This window comes from Doryrhamphus excisus, linkage group LG13, assembly GCF_037039965.1.
Source record: "Doryrhamphus excisus strain RoL-2023G ecotype Guam linkage group LG13, RoL_Dexc_Guam_v1.1, whole genome shotgun sequence".
In the NCBI taxonomy this organism is placed as follows: Eukaryota; Metazoa; Chordata; class Actinopteri; order Syngnathiformes; family Syngnathidae; genus Doryrhamphus; species Doryrhamphus excisus.
In genome coordinates this window covers 11,791,520-11,807,873 of record NC_136369.1, presented here as the reverse complement: position 1 = coordinate 11,807,873, position 16,354 = coordinate 11,791,520, and the positions used below count along the sequence as shown (strand labels likewise).

The 16,354-nt window shown below is 38.8% G+C and overlaps 4 protein-coding genes across 5 annotated transcripts; all 4 read right to left on the bottom strand.

Moving 5' to 3' along the window:
* Nucleotides 1-891: 891 nt before the first annotated feature.
* Nucleotides 892-2,944, bottom strand: cyba (cytochrome b-245, alpha polypeptide). The gene is made up of 6 exons (XM_058089637.2): nucleotides 2,815-2,944; nucleotides 2,474-2,543; nucleotides 2,102-2,176; nucleotides 1,943-2,026; nucleotides 1,767-1,848; nucleotides 892-1,476 (listed from the first exon to the last, which is right to left on the bottom strand). Exons 1-6 carry the CDS (start codon nucleotides 2,870-2,872, stop codon nucleotides 1,288-1,290), a joined length of 558 nt encoding a protein of 185 aa, XP_057945620.1. The 5' UTR covers nucleotides 2,873-2,944; the 3' UTR covers nucleotides 892-1,287.
* A 147-nt stretch (nucleotides 2,945-3,091) lies between these two features.
* mvda (mevalonate (diphospho) decarboxylase a) lies at nucleotides 3,092-7,351 on the bottom strand. 2 transcript variants are annotated; one of them, XM_058089635.2, is made up of 10 exons: nucleotides 7,144-7,351; nucleotides 6,911-6,981; nucleotides 6,499-6,613; nucleotides 6,276-6,422; nucleotides 5,993-6,192; nucleotides 5,801-5,875; nucleotides 4,865-5,083; nucleotides 4,255-4,370; nucleotides 3,734-3,842; nucleotides 3,092-3,606 (listed from the first exon to the last, which is right to left on the bottom strand). In XM_058089635.2, the coding sequence occupies exons 1-10, from the start codon at nucleotides 7,217-7,219 to the stop codon at nucleotides 3,469-3,471; spliced, it is 1,266 nt and encodes a 421-aa protein (XP_057945618.2). In that variant the 5' UTR covers nucleotides 7,220-7,351; the 3' UTR covers nucleotides 3,092-3,468. The 2 variants fall into 2 exon arrangements, with proteins under 2 accessions (XP_057945618.2, XP_078651723.1); XM_078795597.1 differs by having other exon boundaries at nucleotides 6,041-6,192.
* A 411-nt stretch (nucleotides 7,352-7,762) lies between these two features.
* pdcd5 (programmed cell death 5) lies at nucleotides 7,763-12,641 on the bottom strand. Its single transcript, XM_058089639.2, has 6 exons — nucleotides 12,457-12,641; nucleotides 11,714-11,754; nucleotides 11,433-11,494; nucleotides 8,967-9,058; nucleotides 8,371-8,442; nucleotides 7,763-8,293 (listed from the first exon to the last, which is right to left on the bottom strand). Exons 1-6 carry the CDS (start codon nucleotides 12,520-12,522, stop codon nucleotides 8,246-8,248), a joined length of 381 nt encoding a protein of 126 aa, XP_057945622.1. The 5' UTR covers nucleotides 12,523-12,641; the 3' UTR covers nucleotides 7,763-8,245.
* A 642-nt stretch (nucleotides 12,642-13,283) lies between these two features.
* uraha (urate (5-hydroxyiso-) hydrolase a) lies at nucleotides 13,284-14,866 on the bottom strand. Its single transcript, XM_058089244.2, has 4 exons — nucleotides 14,700-14,866; nucleotides 14,484-14,623; nucleotides 14,166-14,301; nucleotides 13,284-13,936 (listed from the first exon to the last, which is right to left on the bottom strand). Exons 1-4 carry the CDS (start codon nucleotides 14,751-14,753, stop codon nucleotides 13,847-13,849), a joined length of 420 nt encoding a protein of 139 aa, XP_057945227.2. The 5' UTR covers nucleotides 14,754-14,866; the 3' UTR covers nucleotides 13,284-13,846.
* Nucleotides 14,867-16,354: the final 1,488 nt, after the last annotated feature.

The window sequence follows — 16,354 nt, the reverse complement described above, 5'->3', positions numbered from 1 at the left end:
GTGTTAAAACTGCCCCTTTGTGATGTCACAAAGGAGTGGACTTCCTTATATGGGCGTGGTTATAAGCCAGGAAGCTTTCTGCCTTGCAGCAAACTCTGCCTCTGTTTTTACAATGCTAGCAATGGCTCACAAAAAGTGTTTATTTGGGTGTGAGGGCAAGACGCATTTGTTTACAATTCCTAACGACGCCATCAGGCATAGGTGGCTGGAGTTCCTGATTCTCTAACAGCAAAAGAAAATATACAAGCATAACTGACTTTTGCGTTTATTTTCAAAAAGGTTAAAATCAATCCTGTAGATATAGTAAAGTTAGATGCTAATACAGTGGGGAGTATTTGAAGAACAAAGTCTTTGTTTTACAAGTGACAAAGCATGTTATTATTAGTACTGTGTTAACATTTATCTTTACATTATGCCTTTTTACTTTTAACTCTTGTCCGACTGTACCTTGTGTGCACAATAAGGTTGCTTTACACAAAGTAATAAAACAATGAAAAAGCAATTATAGGCTCAGTAACAGTAAATAATAATTGGGGGGAAAAAAATCACACTTTACAAATGAAAAATTTTACAAATGTTTTATACGCACACACATATATATAATTTAACATTTAAAAAATGGGGAGTCTTCCTCGTGTTTCCGCACAAGACACCAATTGTAACAAAAACCATTGTAATTTGAAAGTGCAATGACATTGGACTAAACTTGTCCAAATTACCCTAGCAGAACAAAGTATTCATTTGTCTGTCAAGAATGTACTGTAGTGAGAAAGTGTGTGAGGGGGCAATGAGAAAGAGGGGAAATTCCAATATAGTGAAATTCAGGGTGTTTTCACAATAGGAAACGTCAAGTATCGTCGTTTAAAAGGGGAAGTAAGCCATGAAAATGTAGACCTGACAAAGATAATTTATTTACATTAAAGGAAAAAAATCTAAACATAACATTTTTTTAAAAAATGACCTATATCAGTGTTCAACAGGGAAACAAAACCAAAGGTCAAAGACTGAGTGAGTGTATTGCTGTATACAGATGTATTACAGTGAACGGATATAGCAGATTCAGCAGGAAACTTTGATCACAGGCGTAAACACACGTTTATATTAATCGTATGTGATTGCCACTATGCAGTTGCAAAGTCCAGTATGTGACATATTTTCCCACACATAAAATAATACATTAATTTCACCAACCGTCGCTCTAAACAACAACACTTACCAAAGACATAATGTTAATTAAACCTCTCTAATTGAGCAAAACCACAGAATGGAGAAGTCAAACAGGTCAGGTTACTTCTCATCAATGACAGACATGGGATTGTCATAAGAGGCGTCGTCCAGGTCATCAAAAGTTTTCCTGCGCATCTCCGGTGGCGGTCTTGGTGGAGGATTCTGAGGTGGATTCTTAATGCTTGGAGCTGGTCTCCTGACTTCTTTCCTTGGGAGAATGGGCTCCCAGTGTTCACCATGAATGGCCGCCTTAAAAAGGGAATAGAAATAAGAAACAAGTCTGTAATAAATTATTTAGATATGCAAATATGCTGGCACAAGAACAAAACACTTCACTAAATGTGCCATTAGGAAAAATTTAGAAATGTGTTGGCACACAAACAAGTGCGGAATAACCCTGCCACACCTCTTGCTGCTCAGATTTCACTACAGAGGTATGTCTCAACAGCTGTACCAGTAATGAACAATCTATTGAAGCCATTTCCTTGTTTCCACCAACTTCCTGCGTCGGCTGCACAACATGTAACAATTGAACTCACTGAAAGGTAGATGAGGCTGGCGATTCCGAGGCAGACACATCCTAGGACAGTAGCTAGCATAAAACCAGCCGGAACACACAGCCTGGGAAACAGAAGAGATGCTTTATTAAACAGAACAAGTTTTTGGTTGGATGGAATGCTGCCTTGCAAAAGAAGGTGGTTGTGCTTGAACTCACGCAGCATGTAGAAAGGCTCTGACATAGTAGTTCCTTGTCAGGGGTCCAAATGCTTTCACACACAAAGTAAAACAGTACTGGCCCCTGTTCGTGGAAAAAAAAATATAAGATGTGCATTGATTCAACACATGTTGGCCACCATTAAATGGCATCACTTACTTCCTTTCCACACCAGTGCCTTTGGCCCTCCTGCTTCTTGGGTACTCAAGCAGACACACAAACACGCCAGCTGCACTGCACAACTCTGTCAAGGCTTTCTTATCAGACAGGTTTTGCTGACAGGTATAATTAAACACATATTTAAATACATACCAGTGACATGGCATGACTATGATGGTGTGCTTAGAAGGTTCTAACCTTTTAAACTGATCATATATCATATTTCAGCATAGATAAGTTTTGCTTTTTTTTTTTTAACCGAGGGACCTTGCAACAGGTTTATGGGTTGAGTTGTAAATATACATGCATTTTGGAGGCAGCAAACAAACAAAAAACATGTAAAGGGTGTTTTATGGAAGTATAAAAGGATACACAGCATAAGCTGCAAACTGCCACCCTCTGAACAGTCCGGCTACGCCCACAATGCCTCCAGTGAGGAGAACTGAAAGAAGGAAGCATGTCAAAGATGTCAAAATTCAAAGAGAAACTATTTCATCTTCAAATACGACACATGCATACTTGACAATCATAATATAATGGAATTTAATCCAATTTAAAATTATGAATTTACAAAAAACACAGAAAGTAAAAAAACACACACACATACATATATATATATTTTATTTTAAAAATGTATATTAAAACAAATATCTTTAGGAGTAAACATCAGATCAACATTATAAACAATTGAATGTAAAAGTATATAAACTTACTGAGTCCAGCAGCCAGAGCCTGCTCATTGGCCCACATAGCCCACTCGATCTTCCCCATGTTTTCTTCAGTACTTTCGACAAGGAAATGTTCTCTCTGAGAAACATTGGGTGTTGCATGAGGAAAAAAAGGAAGGTACCTACCTGTGACACGCCCACTCAAGCATCACTTCCTGTAGGAGGAACCAGTTAGCTTTACTGAACTATTGTTGTCAGCCATCCACAAATATCTTTTATTATTTATTTTTAACTTTCAACTGTTCAAATGTTTAATAGTTATTTCCACACCTACCCAGTGAGCTACACTTGTATATCTTGGATCGTCTCCTTTTTCAAACCAATCTACTAAAGAGAAATAAACTGTGAAATGTTTTTTTTGCCATTTATTTTTTAGCTGGGAAATTCATGCAGTACATACAAAATCTGATAAAAAGCAACGTTGTATTATTACACAATAACATGGAGCCTTTACTTTACTAAATGAAAATATTGCATAGTTCAGTGTCCTGGTCAAAGTCATGATTACACAGTTCCCATGACAAATTCACAACCTCCATGACAAAATCCATAATTCTCAATTAGTGGTAAGTAGTAAAAATGTCATCACTAAAAAAGAATCTGTCAATGCCTTGATTGAGAGACCAATAAAAAATGCAGTTACATATTAGCAACAATTTTGTGATTTACTCCATTGGCTCCTTCTTGTGCATGATGCCTCACAGTGTACTTTGGTAACCCAATAGGCCCAAGCAGATGCTGTGTGGGGTCCTTCACAACACATGGACCTGGACCAGCCTTTGAAAACATAAGAAACAGAGTGAGTATAAAAAAATACTACATATACTTGTAGTGAAGGAGCTGGTGTTTGATTAAGAACTGTTGGAAGCACCGGGGATGACTGACTAGGTGTGTTTGCACATACCTTAGTGCTGATAATGTAGCTAATTCCTGTAGGCATAGGCTCCAAACCAATAGCCTGTTTCAACTCTGCAGAAATGTCAGTTTGAGGAACAGGGAGACCTTTAACAAATCTACAGAAAAGGAAAGGATTTGATGACACACTTTAAGTGGGCAAAAATGCAATGGGACAGTACACATTTGAAGACAAAAATATATAGTAAAGTCTGGCGGTCCCAATCACTGCGAGAACATATCCATCTGGAGTTTGCATGTTCTCACCATTAGTGGGTTTTCTCTGCTTCCTCACACAGTCAACATTAGCCACATTAGGTTAACTGGAAACTCTAAGTTGTCCATGTGTAAGAGTGTGAGCGTGAATGGTTGTTGTCTAAATGTATCCTGTGATTGACTGGTGACCAGTTCAGAGTGTACCCCGCTTCTTACACAAAGTCAGCTGGGATAGGCTCCAGTAACTATAATGTGTGCAAGTGGGATAAATAATGGTGATATGGCGAAAAGTAGATTAGATAATTGCTCACTCACTCTCCTCCATTGGTTTCCGGAGGGAAGAAATGTCGGACAGCTTGAGTAAAGTCAGGAACATGTTGTTGTAAAGTGAATATCACAGCATTGGGTCCTGCATCAAAGGTGTATGCCACCTAGATGGACACAAAAATCTGTCTTTATTTGTCATATAATATAATATAATATAACAGCAATTGTTTTTATGTTATAAGAATCTGAAGCCCATGCCATAATGTCAGAAAATAAAACACATGGTGTGAAATGCAAGTACAAGGAAGTAAGTTAAGACAGGTACTTTACCTGCCTGTCAACTCTTCAATGGGAGCTATTTTTAGCCAGCATTTTCTTTGTGCTAGGTTAGTTACATCACATCTTATGTGGCTGAGCCCTTGACTAAAAGCAGTGATGAAATATGCTGTTTTAAACATAGTGTTGGTATTAAAAATGTATTGTATGTCTCTTCTAAATGCTTATATAATCTAAAATGAAGTTGTTATTGGTTAACCTGATTTTTTGACTGTTTTGAGTGGATTTACACAGTATAGGTCAAAATGACCCGCAACATAATCAATGTAATTTTTTTTCAACATAATACAAGGGTTAAAATGGAAACAGGGATGTTGCTTACCCTAGTCTCACCATAGTGTTGATTATAGCGATGCACCATGTTGATGACTTGATGAGACACACTATTGAGGTAGAATATAGGAGGGTATGTGTCCAGGCAGGTGGCATGAAACTGGTTACTGTCCTTCATGGTTAGTTCAGCAAAAGCAGTAAAGTCTTTCCTGCGCACTGCATCAATCATTGCAACCATGCGACCTGGGACAACCGACTCAGCCCGGTGCTACAAACACAGAAAAATACATTTTCAGGTGTGTTAATCTGCACTTTTTGGGGGGAATTTTGCCCATCATCTACAACCCTTATTTTAAAACATGAACACACGTCTTTCTCTTTTGCCTGCAGACGAAACAATGTTGATAATAATAAAAATAATAGTAATGATGATGTCACTACAGCTTAGTTAATATATGTAAATGGAGCATTGTTGGAGCTTTATGCTTCCAATTATGTGCCATAATGAGTTGTCTCTTTTTTTATGTGTTTTTATTTCTTTAGAACACACAGAAAAACATATGTGTTCATGACGCACAAAAGGATTGTGGATGATGGGCAAAATTACACAAAAAAGAAATTGTGCAATTTTTATTGAAGCCACGTTTCCACCAAGCAATGCAGTTCGGTTTAGCTCATCATGGCAAAATGTCTGGATTGTGTTTCTTTTTCAGGGTGTGTGATAATAGCTATGTAAATACATTAAAGCAATGGAACCAAATGTAACCTGTCCATGAATTAATAAAAAAAGAAAGACAGGTGACACTATAAATAAAGGCTAACAAGTGACTTACATGCTGTGCGGAACGGGAAAGGGCAAAAGGTTTATTTTGATACCCCCCTAACTTTTCGGAGTCACAACTTGAGAACTGAAACCTTGACTGCTTGGTGAAAACGGAGCTTAAAGTACACACAATTGTGTGACTCGTGAGGTTATGTAAAGTACCTTTAGGAGACAGCTGGTTTGTACACTAGTTTGCATGCCAGAGGTGCTACCCACAGGTTTGCGCTCAGCACTGACCTGTGACACATAATTATAATTCCAATTATAACCAACTTGCCTAACTTGTATTTTTTCCTCATACTTCATCTTGTCATGTTAAGTCCCTCCCTTCATCATACTCATGCAGCAACATACCACAAGCACAAGTATTCTCAGTTCAGGCCAATGTGTCTCTGGCTCCACCTGCTGGGCAAGGCTGTCCTTGCCATCCAGCTGCTGTCCCATGATCCACTGGACAAAACCCCCATACATACTCCTGCATGCACTGCCTGAACCTTGACGGGCGACTGCAGACAATTCCCCTTCTACACCAAACGCCTGGGCCAGCGTGTACACTGTAAAGTCCGTGATGAAAGCAGAGTGCTAAGTGCTATTAAATTAAATATCATTGAAGGTTTTGTGGAACATATTAACTCACCTAAACATGCAAAACCAGCTGCAGAGGAAGCAAGTCCAGCAGCAGTGGGGAAATTGTTGATAGAACAGATGTGAACCTTATGAGACAAAGAAGTTGAATCCGAATCCGGATCGTCATCATTACGCCTTTTCCTTGCAAGACGTCGAACTGGACAGAAAAAAAGATAGAATGCCAGCATTAACTTTAGCTCTTTTATTATTAAAATAGTGAAGACCAGTCTTACTTTCTCTCAGACAGGACTGTAGTCTCGGTTGGCTGATATCCTCCTCTTTCCCGTTGAGCCATAGTCGATCTTCTCGAAAAGACTTGCTGGTAGATACAGTTGTAGTTGTTTTCAGCTGGATAGATCGAACAACAAATCCACAATTACTGCCTTTGTTTGAGACCTTAAAATACAACTATATATTAAACAGTGATGGGGTTTTTTGCAACATGGGGTCAAAATGTATGTGTATGCATGTACAGTAATATGACAGCATTATTTAAAGAGTTAAATAGCTTATCAGTGGCAATCCAAACCCACAAAGTAAAGAGATTATCAATTATCACATCAAATTTACACATTAGACACTCCCTTTATTAGGTACACTAATAATGGACAAGAACTTTATCAAACAAACATTTTATTTGATTACCTGATCTTGATGAAGTGTGACACTCAGCGATGAGTTAATGGGTAGAATTAAGTCCTCATCCCTTTTCCCCCCTGAAAATATATTTTTTTAAAAATCCAACCAAAATTACAGCCTGACCAGGGATAAAGCTGACATGTTACTGCTAAACAGGTCACGTGGGCAAGTAATGCACTAGTCGTTCCAACTGTGAAGGCTGGATGAAGTCAGAAACAGAAAGTCAAGTTGATACTTACAGTATTTAACGACAGCTATATTCACAGGAGCGGTGCATGTAACCATGTGCACATTCTCCATGTTGTCGTCGGGCATATTTGTATTTACGTTGAATAGTTTTATAGTACACTATGTAAAATGACAACAGAAGCCCTCCTTGAGTTCAGTAAACATGTTAGCTAGCATGACCGAACTCCGTCTTTGACAAACCTCTACCGCTATTGTGATTGGTTGATGTTAAACACGTGGCTAAAACAGCAACCAATCAAAAATAACCCCTGTAGCCTGTGTAGTTTGACTAGCCAATAGCAGATTATCAGACCACACTGGTGCGAAGACTGGCATCAGACCATGTCGTTACATTATGATGTGAATTATTACAACTGAGGAATACAAATGATCGCGAAAGGCATCACACTATTTTATGAATTTATATTTAATTCGTGGACTACGTTATTTACCTATTCTAGTGATTCTATATTGCACAACTACATTAATAACCCATATATTAAAACCCCTTTCGTCTTTAGATATTAATATGCCTAAAATTCCAATAACCAGTAATTGAGAGTCAACTGTTTAAATTTAGTCAAGTCAACCGACGTACAGGATGTAATGAGCAAAATAAATGAATGGATGCAGCCCTTCTAAATGTATGGCCTTTTAAATTTCATTTATTGATTTTTGTAAACATTTAACTTACATGTCTGCAAAAAGAAACGATCCAAGTGCAACATCTGAGGCTGCTGGCCCTGACAGAGAGAGAAGTCCTCCAAATGCAAATGTATTATTGTTAGGCTTTTGTCCCAAACTTCTCTGTGTATGTAAAATGGAAATCATAGTGAATATGAAAAAAGTGAGTAAAGAGGAACAGAGGAACAGCGGAGTGCCAGGTGTTGCCATTTGAAATCAAAGCGCAAGCACACTTTATGTATTCTATTCAACATCACTTGAACCATTTTGTCAATTTAATCTTGTCGTTTCGCTCTCCTGATGTGTGGTTTTCCAGAGACACATCACAGGATCTCAGGATCACACTGGTATTTGAAGACACTTTGAGTCCCACTGAAAAGGGTCTTCTTAATTCCTTAAAGAAATTCATTTGAAAGCTCCAGTTGACAGCTAATCATCGTCTTCTTCATCCGAGTCCATCACCCTGCGCCTGTTGAACTGAGGAAAAAGTATTATGTGAAATTACAACCAAATTGTTGATAAGGAAACAACTGTGTCATTTTAATGCTGTTTACTTTGACTGTTGTTTTCTTCTCTGTTTGCTGACTGACTTTTTCTAGGATCTCAACCAAGCCGGAATCTGAAATCTGGCAAAAGAGGAAAAACATTAACAATACTGTACAGTGGTTATACTAAACTTTGATTTGATTTGACATTCCATAAACAAAAATCAGCAATACTAATTGGATGTGCAAATCAGATGCAGCTTTAAAGTGCTCATGCCGTAACACGTTATGTCCAACGTGAAAAATAATACTGAAAGGCATATTTTGTGTGTTTGCTCAAATATTGAACTATTTACCATATTTAAAAATTTTGGTCACTTCTTTCAGGTCTGTTGTCACTTGTCTTTTGAGCCTATCTTACAGTTGTTCTCTCAGTAAGTGGAAGTGTGTGGGTTTCATTTCCGGGCCAAAAAATCTGTTATTTTTCTTTCAATACATGGTTGGTCACCCAAAGACAGCTGGGATAGGCTCTAGCATACACACAACACTAGTGAGGATAAGTGGCACAGAAAATGGATGGTTGAATGGATGGACAAAAAAATCATTACAACACAGAAATAGAATAAATTCAAGTAACCTTTAAGGATCAGACATGATTTTTGTACCTTTCCTGTCAATGTTCCAAAGCGAGCCATTTGAATGAGATACTTCTCCACAACATCAGCCTTCTCCGGCTTCACCAAAGCAAGTCTGTTCACTGCAGGGAAAAGAACATTTGTATTTGATCACTTCAAACAGCAATGAAATCAAACTAAACTTTTCCTGTTTTAGGTCAGTAAGGATCAGCTTTTTTTAAATGTTTTTTTTCCAAAGGCAAAAGTTCACATACATTTTTCCTAAATATTTGGTAGCATTGCCTTTAAATTGTATGACTTGGATGAAGTGTTTAGGGTATACAGTGAAGAAAATAAGTATTTGAACACCCTGCTATTTTGCTATTTCTCCCACTTAGAAATCATGGAGGGGTCTGAAATTTTCATCGTAGGTGCATGTCCACTGTGAGAGAGATAAACTAAAAAGAAAAATCCAGAAATCACAATGCATGATTTTTTAACAATTTATTTGTGTGATACAGCTGCAAATAAGTATTTGAACACCTGTGTATCATCTAGAATTCTGACCCTGAAAGACCTGTTAGTCTGCCCATTAGAAGTCCACCTGCACTCCATGTATCATCCTGAATCAGATGCACCTGTTTGAGGTCGTTAGCTGCATAAAGACACCTGTCCACCCCATACAATCAGTAAGACTTTAACTTGTAACATGGCGAAGACCAAAGAGCTGTCCAAAGACACCAGAGACAAAATTGTACACCTCCACAAGGCTGGAAAGGGCTACGGAGCAATTACCAAGCAGCTTGGTGAAAAAAGGTCCACTGTTGGAGCTATCATTAGAAAATGGAAGAAGCTAAACATGACGGTCAATCTCAATCGGAGTGGAGCCCCATGCAAGATATCACCTCGTGGGGTCTCAATGATTCTAAGAAAGGTGAGGAATCAGCCCAGAACTACACGACAGGACTTGGTCAATGACCTGAAAAGAGCTGGGACCACCGTTTCCAAGGTTACTGTAGGTAATACACTAAGACGTCATGATGTGAAATCATGCATGGCACGAAAGGTTCCCCTGCTTAAACCAGCACATGTCAAGGCCCGTCTTAAGTTTGCATATGACCATTTGGATGATACAGAGGAGTCATGGGAGAAAGTTTTATGGTCAGATGAGACCAAAATAGAACTTTTTGGTCATAATTCCAATAAGCGTGTTTGGAGGAAGAAGAATGAAGAGTACAATCCGAAGAACACCATCCCTACTGTGAAGCATGGGGGTGGTAGCATCATGCTTTGGGGGTGTTTTTCTGCACATGGGACAGGACGAGTGCACTGCATTAAAGAGAGGATGACTGGGGCCGTGTATTGTGAGATTTTGGGGAACAACCTCCTTCCCTCTGTCAGAGCATTGAAGATGGGTCGTGGCTGGGTCTTCCAACACGACAACGACCCGAAGCACACAGCCAGGAAAACCAAGGAGTGGCTCCGTAAGAAGCATATCAAGGTTCTAGCATGGCCCAGCCAGTCTCCAGACCTGAACCCAATCGAAAATCTTTGGAGGGAGCTCAAACTCCGTGTTTCTCAGCGACAGCCCAGAAACCTGACTGATCTAGAGAAGATCTGTGTGGAGGAGTGGGCCAAGATCCCTCCTGCAGTGTGTGCAAACCTGGTGAAAAACTACAGGAAACGTTTGACCTCTGTAATAGCAAACAAAGGCTACTGTACCAAATATTAACATTCATTTTCTCAGGTGTTCAAATACTTATTAGCAGCTGTATCACACAAATAAATTGTTAAAAAATCATGCATTGTGATTTCTGGATTTTTCTTTTTAGTTTATCTCTCTCACAGTGGACATGCACCTACGATGAAAATTTCAGACCCCTCCATGATTTCTAAGTGGGAGAAATAGCAAAATAGCAGGGTGTTCAAATACTTATTTTCTTCACTGTACTTCCACAAGCTGAGTGGTGTAGTGCACCTTCCTCACACACGCATTTTCGATGGGATTGAGATCAGGTCTTTGTGATGTCCACTCCAAAACATTGACTTTGTTTCCTTAATCTGAAAATTGCAGCCAAGGATGAACCAGACTTGCGGTGCACCACATTTCCTTTCCTGACATATTTGCTGATTTCATTTGATTTCCCCATATTGTCAAACAAGGGAGCCCTACCTTGAGGAGTGGCCTTAAAATTCATGCAAAGATTATGCCTCCAAATAACTTGAATGTTGTCATCATTTGGACTTTCCCACAAGATATTGTCGTTTGACTTTCAAGGAAAAAATTAAAAAAAGAACTGTAAAATATTCTCTCTCATAACTGCAGCAACTGACCTAAAACAGGAAAAGTTGAGTCTGATTTAGTTTTAGAAGATAAATGGGTGCTTTATCTGCAAGCTGATTTAAAGCAGAACATCAACAATCTTGAAAAACATTTCTTCTAATCAAGAGAAGTCCCGTTCTACACTGTTGCGTGTGTAATTTGTTAAAAGATATCTGCTTATAGAAAACACTTACATCTTGCACGAGCAGACTGGTCGAGAACTTGGGACAAGATAGAGTTCCTCATTTCAGCTTCTCTGTGGGGAGTAAAAAAGCATGAAAGTTCACCACCGACAGAGTAAATAAAGAAAAAAAGGACAACATACTTTTTCTACAGTAGTTTTGTACTTATGATGGCAATGTAGATAAATTACAACTTATTTCTCATACATTTTGTCACATTTTCTTTTCAGTGTAGCCTAAATACACCTTTGCACTTGTATGTTGTATGTAACCAAATCTATCTTCTCACTCACCTTTGTTTTGATTCATCTGCTTGCTGATTCTTTGAGGGATCCTAACGCAACATGATGAAATACCAGACAATTAATTCAAGAATACCTAACAGTTAAAATAGTGTTACAACAGTCAATAGAATTACAACTACATGACACAACAATGCAATTCAGTCAACTGTGAAGAATCTATATTCAAGAGTTTACCTACTCTTACAAAATGGTAACCATATTTTAGTGTAATGTATGAAGTGATGAGTGTTGAATGTGTATGTGTGTACTGATCAAAACCATTTTTATCTTACGTGGGAGTAAACTAGTAGTTTATGTAGTACACATTGAATACGGCGCTGTTCTGCCTGGTTACAAATGTTTTCAGTGATTATGTCCCCAAGTTGTTAAAGCACTCGTTAATTAAACAGACTTAACTGTAAATAAAGATGTTATATATATCCATGCCATTATGTATACAGTAATTGTACAGATGTATGCTACAACGATGTTACAATCCCACTACGAGTGGGGTGTGCACTGTCATGCCGACACAAAGCTAGCTAGTAACTGATAATACTGATATTGAACCTTTACGTACATTACACATTTGTGAAAGGCAATTATTTCATATAGTACGTAATTACATTTCCGATGTACGGTTAAGTTGATAAATTTTAGCCACAGAGTCTAACAACCGTTTTATAGTCAGCATCTCCTTATTAGGTGAGAGCTATAGGCTAACACGCTTCCAAAACACCAAGCTTCCTTACCCCCTGCTTTGCCTGGAGTTCTGCCATTCTTTGCCGCCTGATTGCCTCTAATTCGTCGCTCTCCATGTTTGTTATAAGTGGACTCAAATGATGGTGAATAAAACAAACGCTAAACTCGCATCACACAAGCAAGGCCCTAGGTGCCCAGCTAGCTCGCTAGCTCAAGGATGAGTAGTGGATTACCGATCGACCGATCAAAAAGGCAAACCCTATCGAACACGGCTGGATCGGTCATCTTTGTGGGATGGTTTGTTTCAGTTTCAGTATGAATCCAGTGTGTTAGTGGATAAACGTTTTATCAACTTTTACTACATTAAGTTTTTACTACATGGAAATCACATCTTGTCATAAGTAGGCATTGCTAATTCCTTTGCCAAACATGGATACATGGTGTAATCTGGTACAAAACATTATTCATTTTCTACCACTTATCCTCATGGTGGTCACGGGGGGTGCTGGAGTCTATCCCAGCTGTCTTCGGCCAAAGGCGATGTACACCCTGGACTGGTCGCCAGCCAATCACAGGGCACATATAGACAAACAACCATTCACACTCACATTCATACCTATGGACAATTTGGAGTCGCCAATTAACCTAGCATGTTTTTGGAATGTGGGAGGAAACCGGAGTACCCGGAGAAAACCCACACATGCACGGGGAGAACATGCAAACTCCACACAGAGATGGCTGAGATTGAATTCGGTTCTCCTAACTGTGAGGTCTGCGCGCTAACCACTCGTCCGCCATGCAGCCAGTACAAAACATTAAATACTGAAATTTTGAAGTGTTTAGAATGCCAAGAATAGAAAATACATTTTGTGTACATTGTATGATTTATTATTATAAACAGTCGCCAGTCATCCCTTGTTCATATCTGTTAATTATAAATGAAATGAAATAAATGAATAATTTTATTGTTAAAGGAGAACTGTCTGTGTTATATGCTAAGAATCTATGTAATGGGATACAATATTCTACATTTCTGTGCTGGTTATTGTGTGTAGCTGCTCTATAGTAGTCCACAACTCAATACAAATGGTCGAAAAATGAGGTTAATAGGTCCTTAATAGGTAGGTGTACATGTCACTTATATTACAATGTATTTTTACTAATAATAGACCATAGTCTACTACGAAACAGTCTTAAAAGCCTCAATATAGCGATGGAGCGATAATTGAACTGCAAACAAGGCATGACTTCAATTCAATTCCAAATTGGCAATATAACAGTAAGAAGAAGAAAGAAAGAAATATCTTTATTCTCTCACATGTACAAAAAAGTCTCATTTAACACATCCTCTTGAGGAGCATTGGCCAGCCATCCTATACCGTCCTGGGACCGAATCCGGGTCGCGGGTCAGCATCTTGGTCCGATAAGCCCACACAGACATTAGCTTCCTCTGTAGGTACTGTATGAGAATTGGCTCAGGAGCAAAGGTATGTGGTACTTTTGGCTTGGGTTGTCTATAGTGAAGACAATCTGCAACAACACAAACACACACTTCAGCAATTACATTCAAAAGTGTATAGTTTGTGTGCAATAGTGTAATACTAGTCAAAAGAGCAAAAACATGTAGTATATTGCAACACATTTTCTCATGGTTATTAAGTCGCATCCCACTTATAGAAGCAAACTGCTCTTTACTGGTTACAGCGATCATACATGAAAACATAATTAAGAAAGAAATGTGCTATTCATCTTGTCTCACCTCAACATAAGGGTAAAAGGAGGTCTCCCCCAAACTCTCCCAGTATGGACCAGTTTCAAAACGCAGTTTGTACACACCAGACAGAAACATTTGTTGTGTGATGAGTCCGGGACAACGTCCATCTGCATTTGTGGTCCTGTTGAGACAGAAATGATAAATACTATATATTGAGTAGAACATTCAAAAACAACTATGTAACAACTATGAAAAGTTTTGGAACCACTGCATTTTTGGATATAGAGCTCAAACCACAAAGGTTGGTTTGAAGGGTGTTTTTGTTCAGTGGTTTCTTCTCATACACCCAATTGGAGATTTTACCCAGTGGTGATAATCATCCAGGTCTCAGATAAGGGATCCAGTCGATGCAGGCTGAGGGCCATGTTGGATCCTGGAACACCCTTGGCAGTATTCAACACATGTGTGGTCAAAGGACTTGAAGAAGTTGCCATTGCTCTGGTCTATAGACAGATAGAGATATGCACAGCCGGTTTGAACAGTGTTAAAATATAACTTCTATTTAAGTTTTGTGCTTACCTTATTTTCAGGAAAAATATGACCGTGGAGTTGTTGTAGCCTGAGCGTGCTCATATGCACTGTTACTGTTACTTTTACTGTAACTGACTGTTAACAGTCCAACTAAATAATGCAATTTAACAGCATTACGGTCATGCTGCTGCTCCTGCTCACATGTGTATGCTTACCCTTTTGTCAACACAGAACTGGTTGTGTAAGACCTCATTGCGCAACTGAGCTCCTCCACATATTTGCCTGCAGCACTTTGTACTTACAGCAGACGCTTCTGTGTCTGAAGCTCATGCAGAGAAATTATGTCAAATGTACTGTATTTTATACACTTGGAGTATATAATATATAGTATTTCTATGGTTAATGGTGTGCTCAAACTGCAAAATTACACCTACAGCTTCGGGCTTCAACAATGTTGATTATTGTAAACCATGCCACTGCAGTGATTGACTTCATTTGTCATGTACAGACATGTGCTGCCATTGGATCCCACAAGACGGTTCTGCTCTTAAGTAGTTTAATGTGCATTGGCTATGCTCTATTTTTACTCATGATTTAAACTGGGAGCATGCTTTACTGAATGAAACTTATTTTCAGTCCCACTCCCAACTCGTCTATATATATTTTAGATCAACAGCAACGTGCAAAGATACAGTAGATGTAATATAATGAAAAGTCCATCTATGTCTCCTTTACAATTACATAATCCAAAGCAGACCTACAAACCTGTGGGCCTTATGTTCTGCCCTCGCTGCCAAATTGTGTTAGGTCGCTCCACCTCACACCACCCCCATCCCCTTTACACTAAATAACAAGATACAACACAGCACAATGTAAAATCCTATGTACAATATAAATTATTGTTGATTATTAATAATATTGACAACATTGAGACCATTTTTTCAGTAATTATATGGCATAATAATGCAAGTGTGTCATATCAACAGAAATAAATTTTAATTTCTCAAGATTTAATTGTCAATATGAAATTAACAGCGGCAGAGACTAATATCAAACATCCAACATGAAACTAATTTAACCAATGTGCAGAGTGAGCCCTCTTGTCATCCTGTAAAGATAGGGTGAGAGAGGAAAACAAATACCCATGCATCTGTCGATTTATCCAGGCCAACAAAATGACCGACTTTGTTTATTTTTTTAATCATTTGATTAATCCATTTATCGATTATTGTGACAGTTGCATCCATCCATTCATTTTCTAGGCCGGGTCGCAGGTATGTTGGAGCCTATCCCAGCTGACTTCGGGCAACAGGCGGAGTACACCCTGGACTGGTTGCCAGCCAAACAACAATTCACACTCGCATTCATACCTATGGACAATTTGGAGTCGCCAATTAACCTAGCATGTTTTTGGAATGTGGGAGGAAACTGGAGTACCTGTAGAAAACACACACATGCACTGTGAGAACATGCAAACTCCACACAGAGTTCCCCAAGTGGAGACACACGTCTTCCTGATCTCCTGACTGTGTGGCCGACATGCTTGCCACTCGGGCATCGTGCGGCCCAACAATAAACATATTATTGAAATTGAATTAGATGCTGCAATTGAGTCAGCATTAAAAAAAACTGGCCCACATCCAAATGTCATTCCCACTGATATTGTACTTCATGCCATCATGTTTGCATCAATGAAATAAATA

Bases quoted from the DNA above. Each gene is read 5' to 3' on its own strand.
- mvda (XM_058089635.2), bottom strand. From the start codon at position 7,219: ATGCCCGACGACAACATGGAGAATGTGCACATGGTTACATGCACCGCT. The intron at 6,193-6,275 runs GTGAGTTAATAT...CGGACTTTACAG, and splicing joins AGCTGGTTTTGCATGTTTAG to TGTACACGCTGGCCCAGGCG. The intron at 3,607-3,733 runs GTATGTGCAAAC...ATGTTTTCAAAG, and splicing joins GCTACATTATCAGCACTAAG to GCTGGTCCAGGTCCATGTGT.
- pdcd5 (XM_058089639.2), bottom strand. From the start codon at position 12,522: ATGGAGAGCGACGAATTAGAGGCAATCAGGCGGCAAAGAATGGCAGAA. The intron at 9,059-11,432 runs GTAAGTGTTTTC...TTTTCCCTGCAG, and splicing joins CCAGTCTGCTCGTGCAAGAT to TGAACAGACTTGCTTTGGTG. The intron at 8,294-8,370 runs GTAAACAGCATT...CTTTTTCCTCAG, and splicing joins AGAAGAAAACAACAGTCAAA to TTCAACAGGCGCAGGGTGAT.
- uraha (XM_058089244.2), bottom strand. From the start codon at position 14,753: ATGAGCACGCTCAGGCTACAACAACTCCACGGTCATATTTTTCCTGAA. The intron at 14,624-14,699 runs GTAAGCACAAAA...ATCTGTCTATAG, and splicing joins ATATTTTTCCTGAAAATAAG to ACCAGAGCAATGGCAACTTC. The intron at 13,937-14,165 runs GTGAGACAAGAT...GTGTTGTTGCAG, and splicing joins CCTTTTACCCTTATGTTGAG to ATTGTCTTCACTATAGACAA.
- cyba (XM_058089637.2), bottom strand. From the start codon at position 2,872: ATGGGGAAGATCGAGTGGGCTATGTGGGCCAATGAGCAGGCTCTGGCT. The intron at 2,177-2,473 runs GTATCCTTTTAT...AGAGTTGTGCAG, and splicing joins CAGTTTGCAGCTTATGCTGT to TGCAGCTGGCGTGTTTGTGT. The intron at 1,477-1,766 runs GTGAGTTCAATT...TCCCTTTTTAAG, and splicing joins CCAGCCTCATCTACCTTTCA to GCGGCCATTCATGGTGAACA.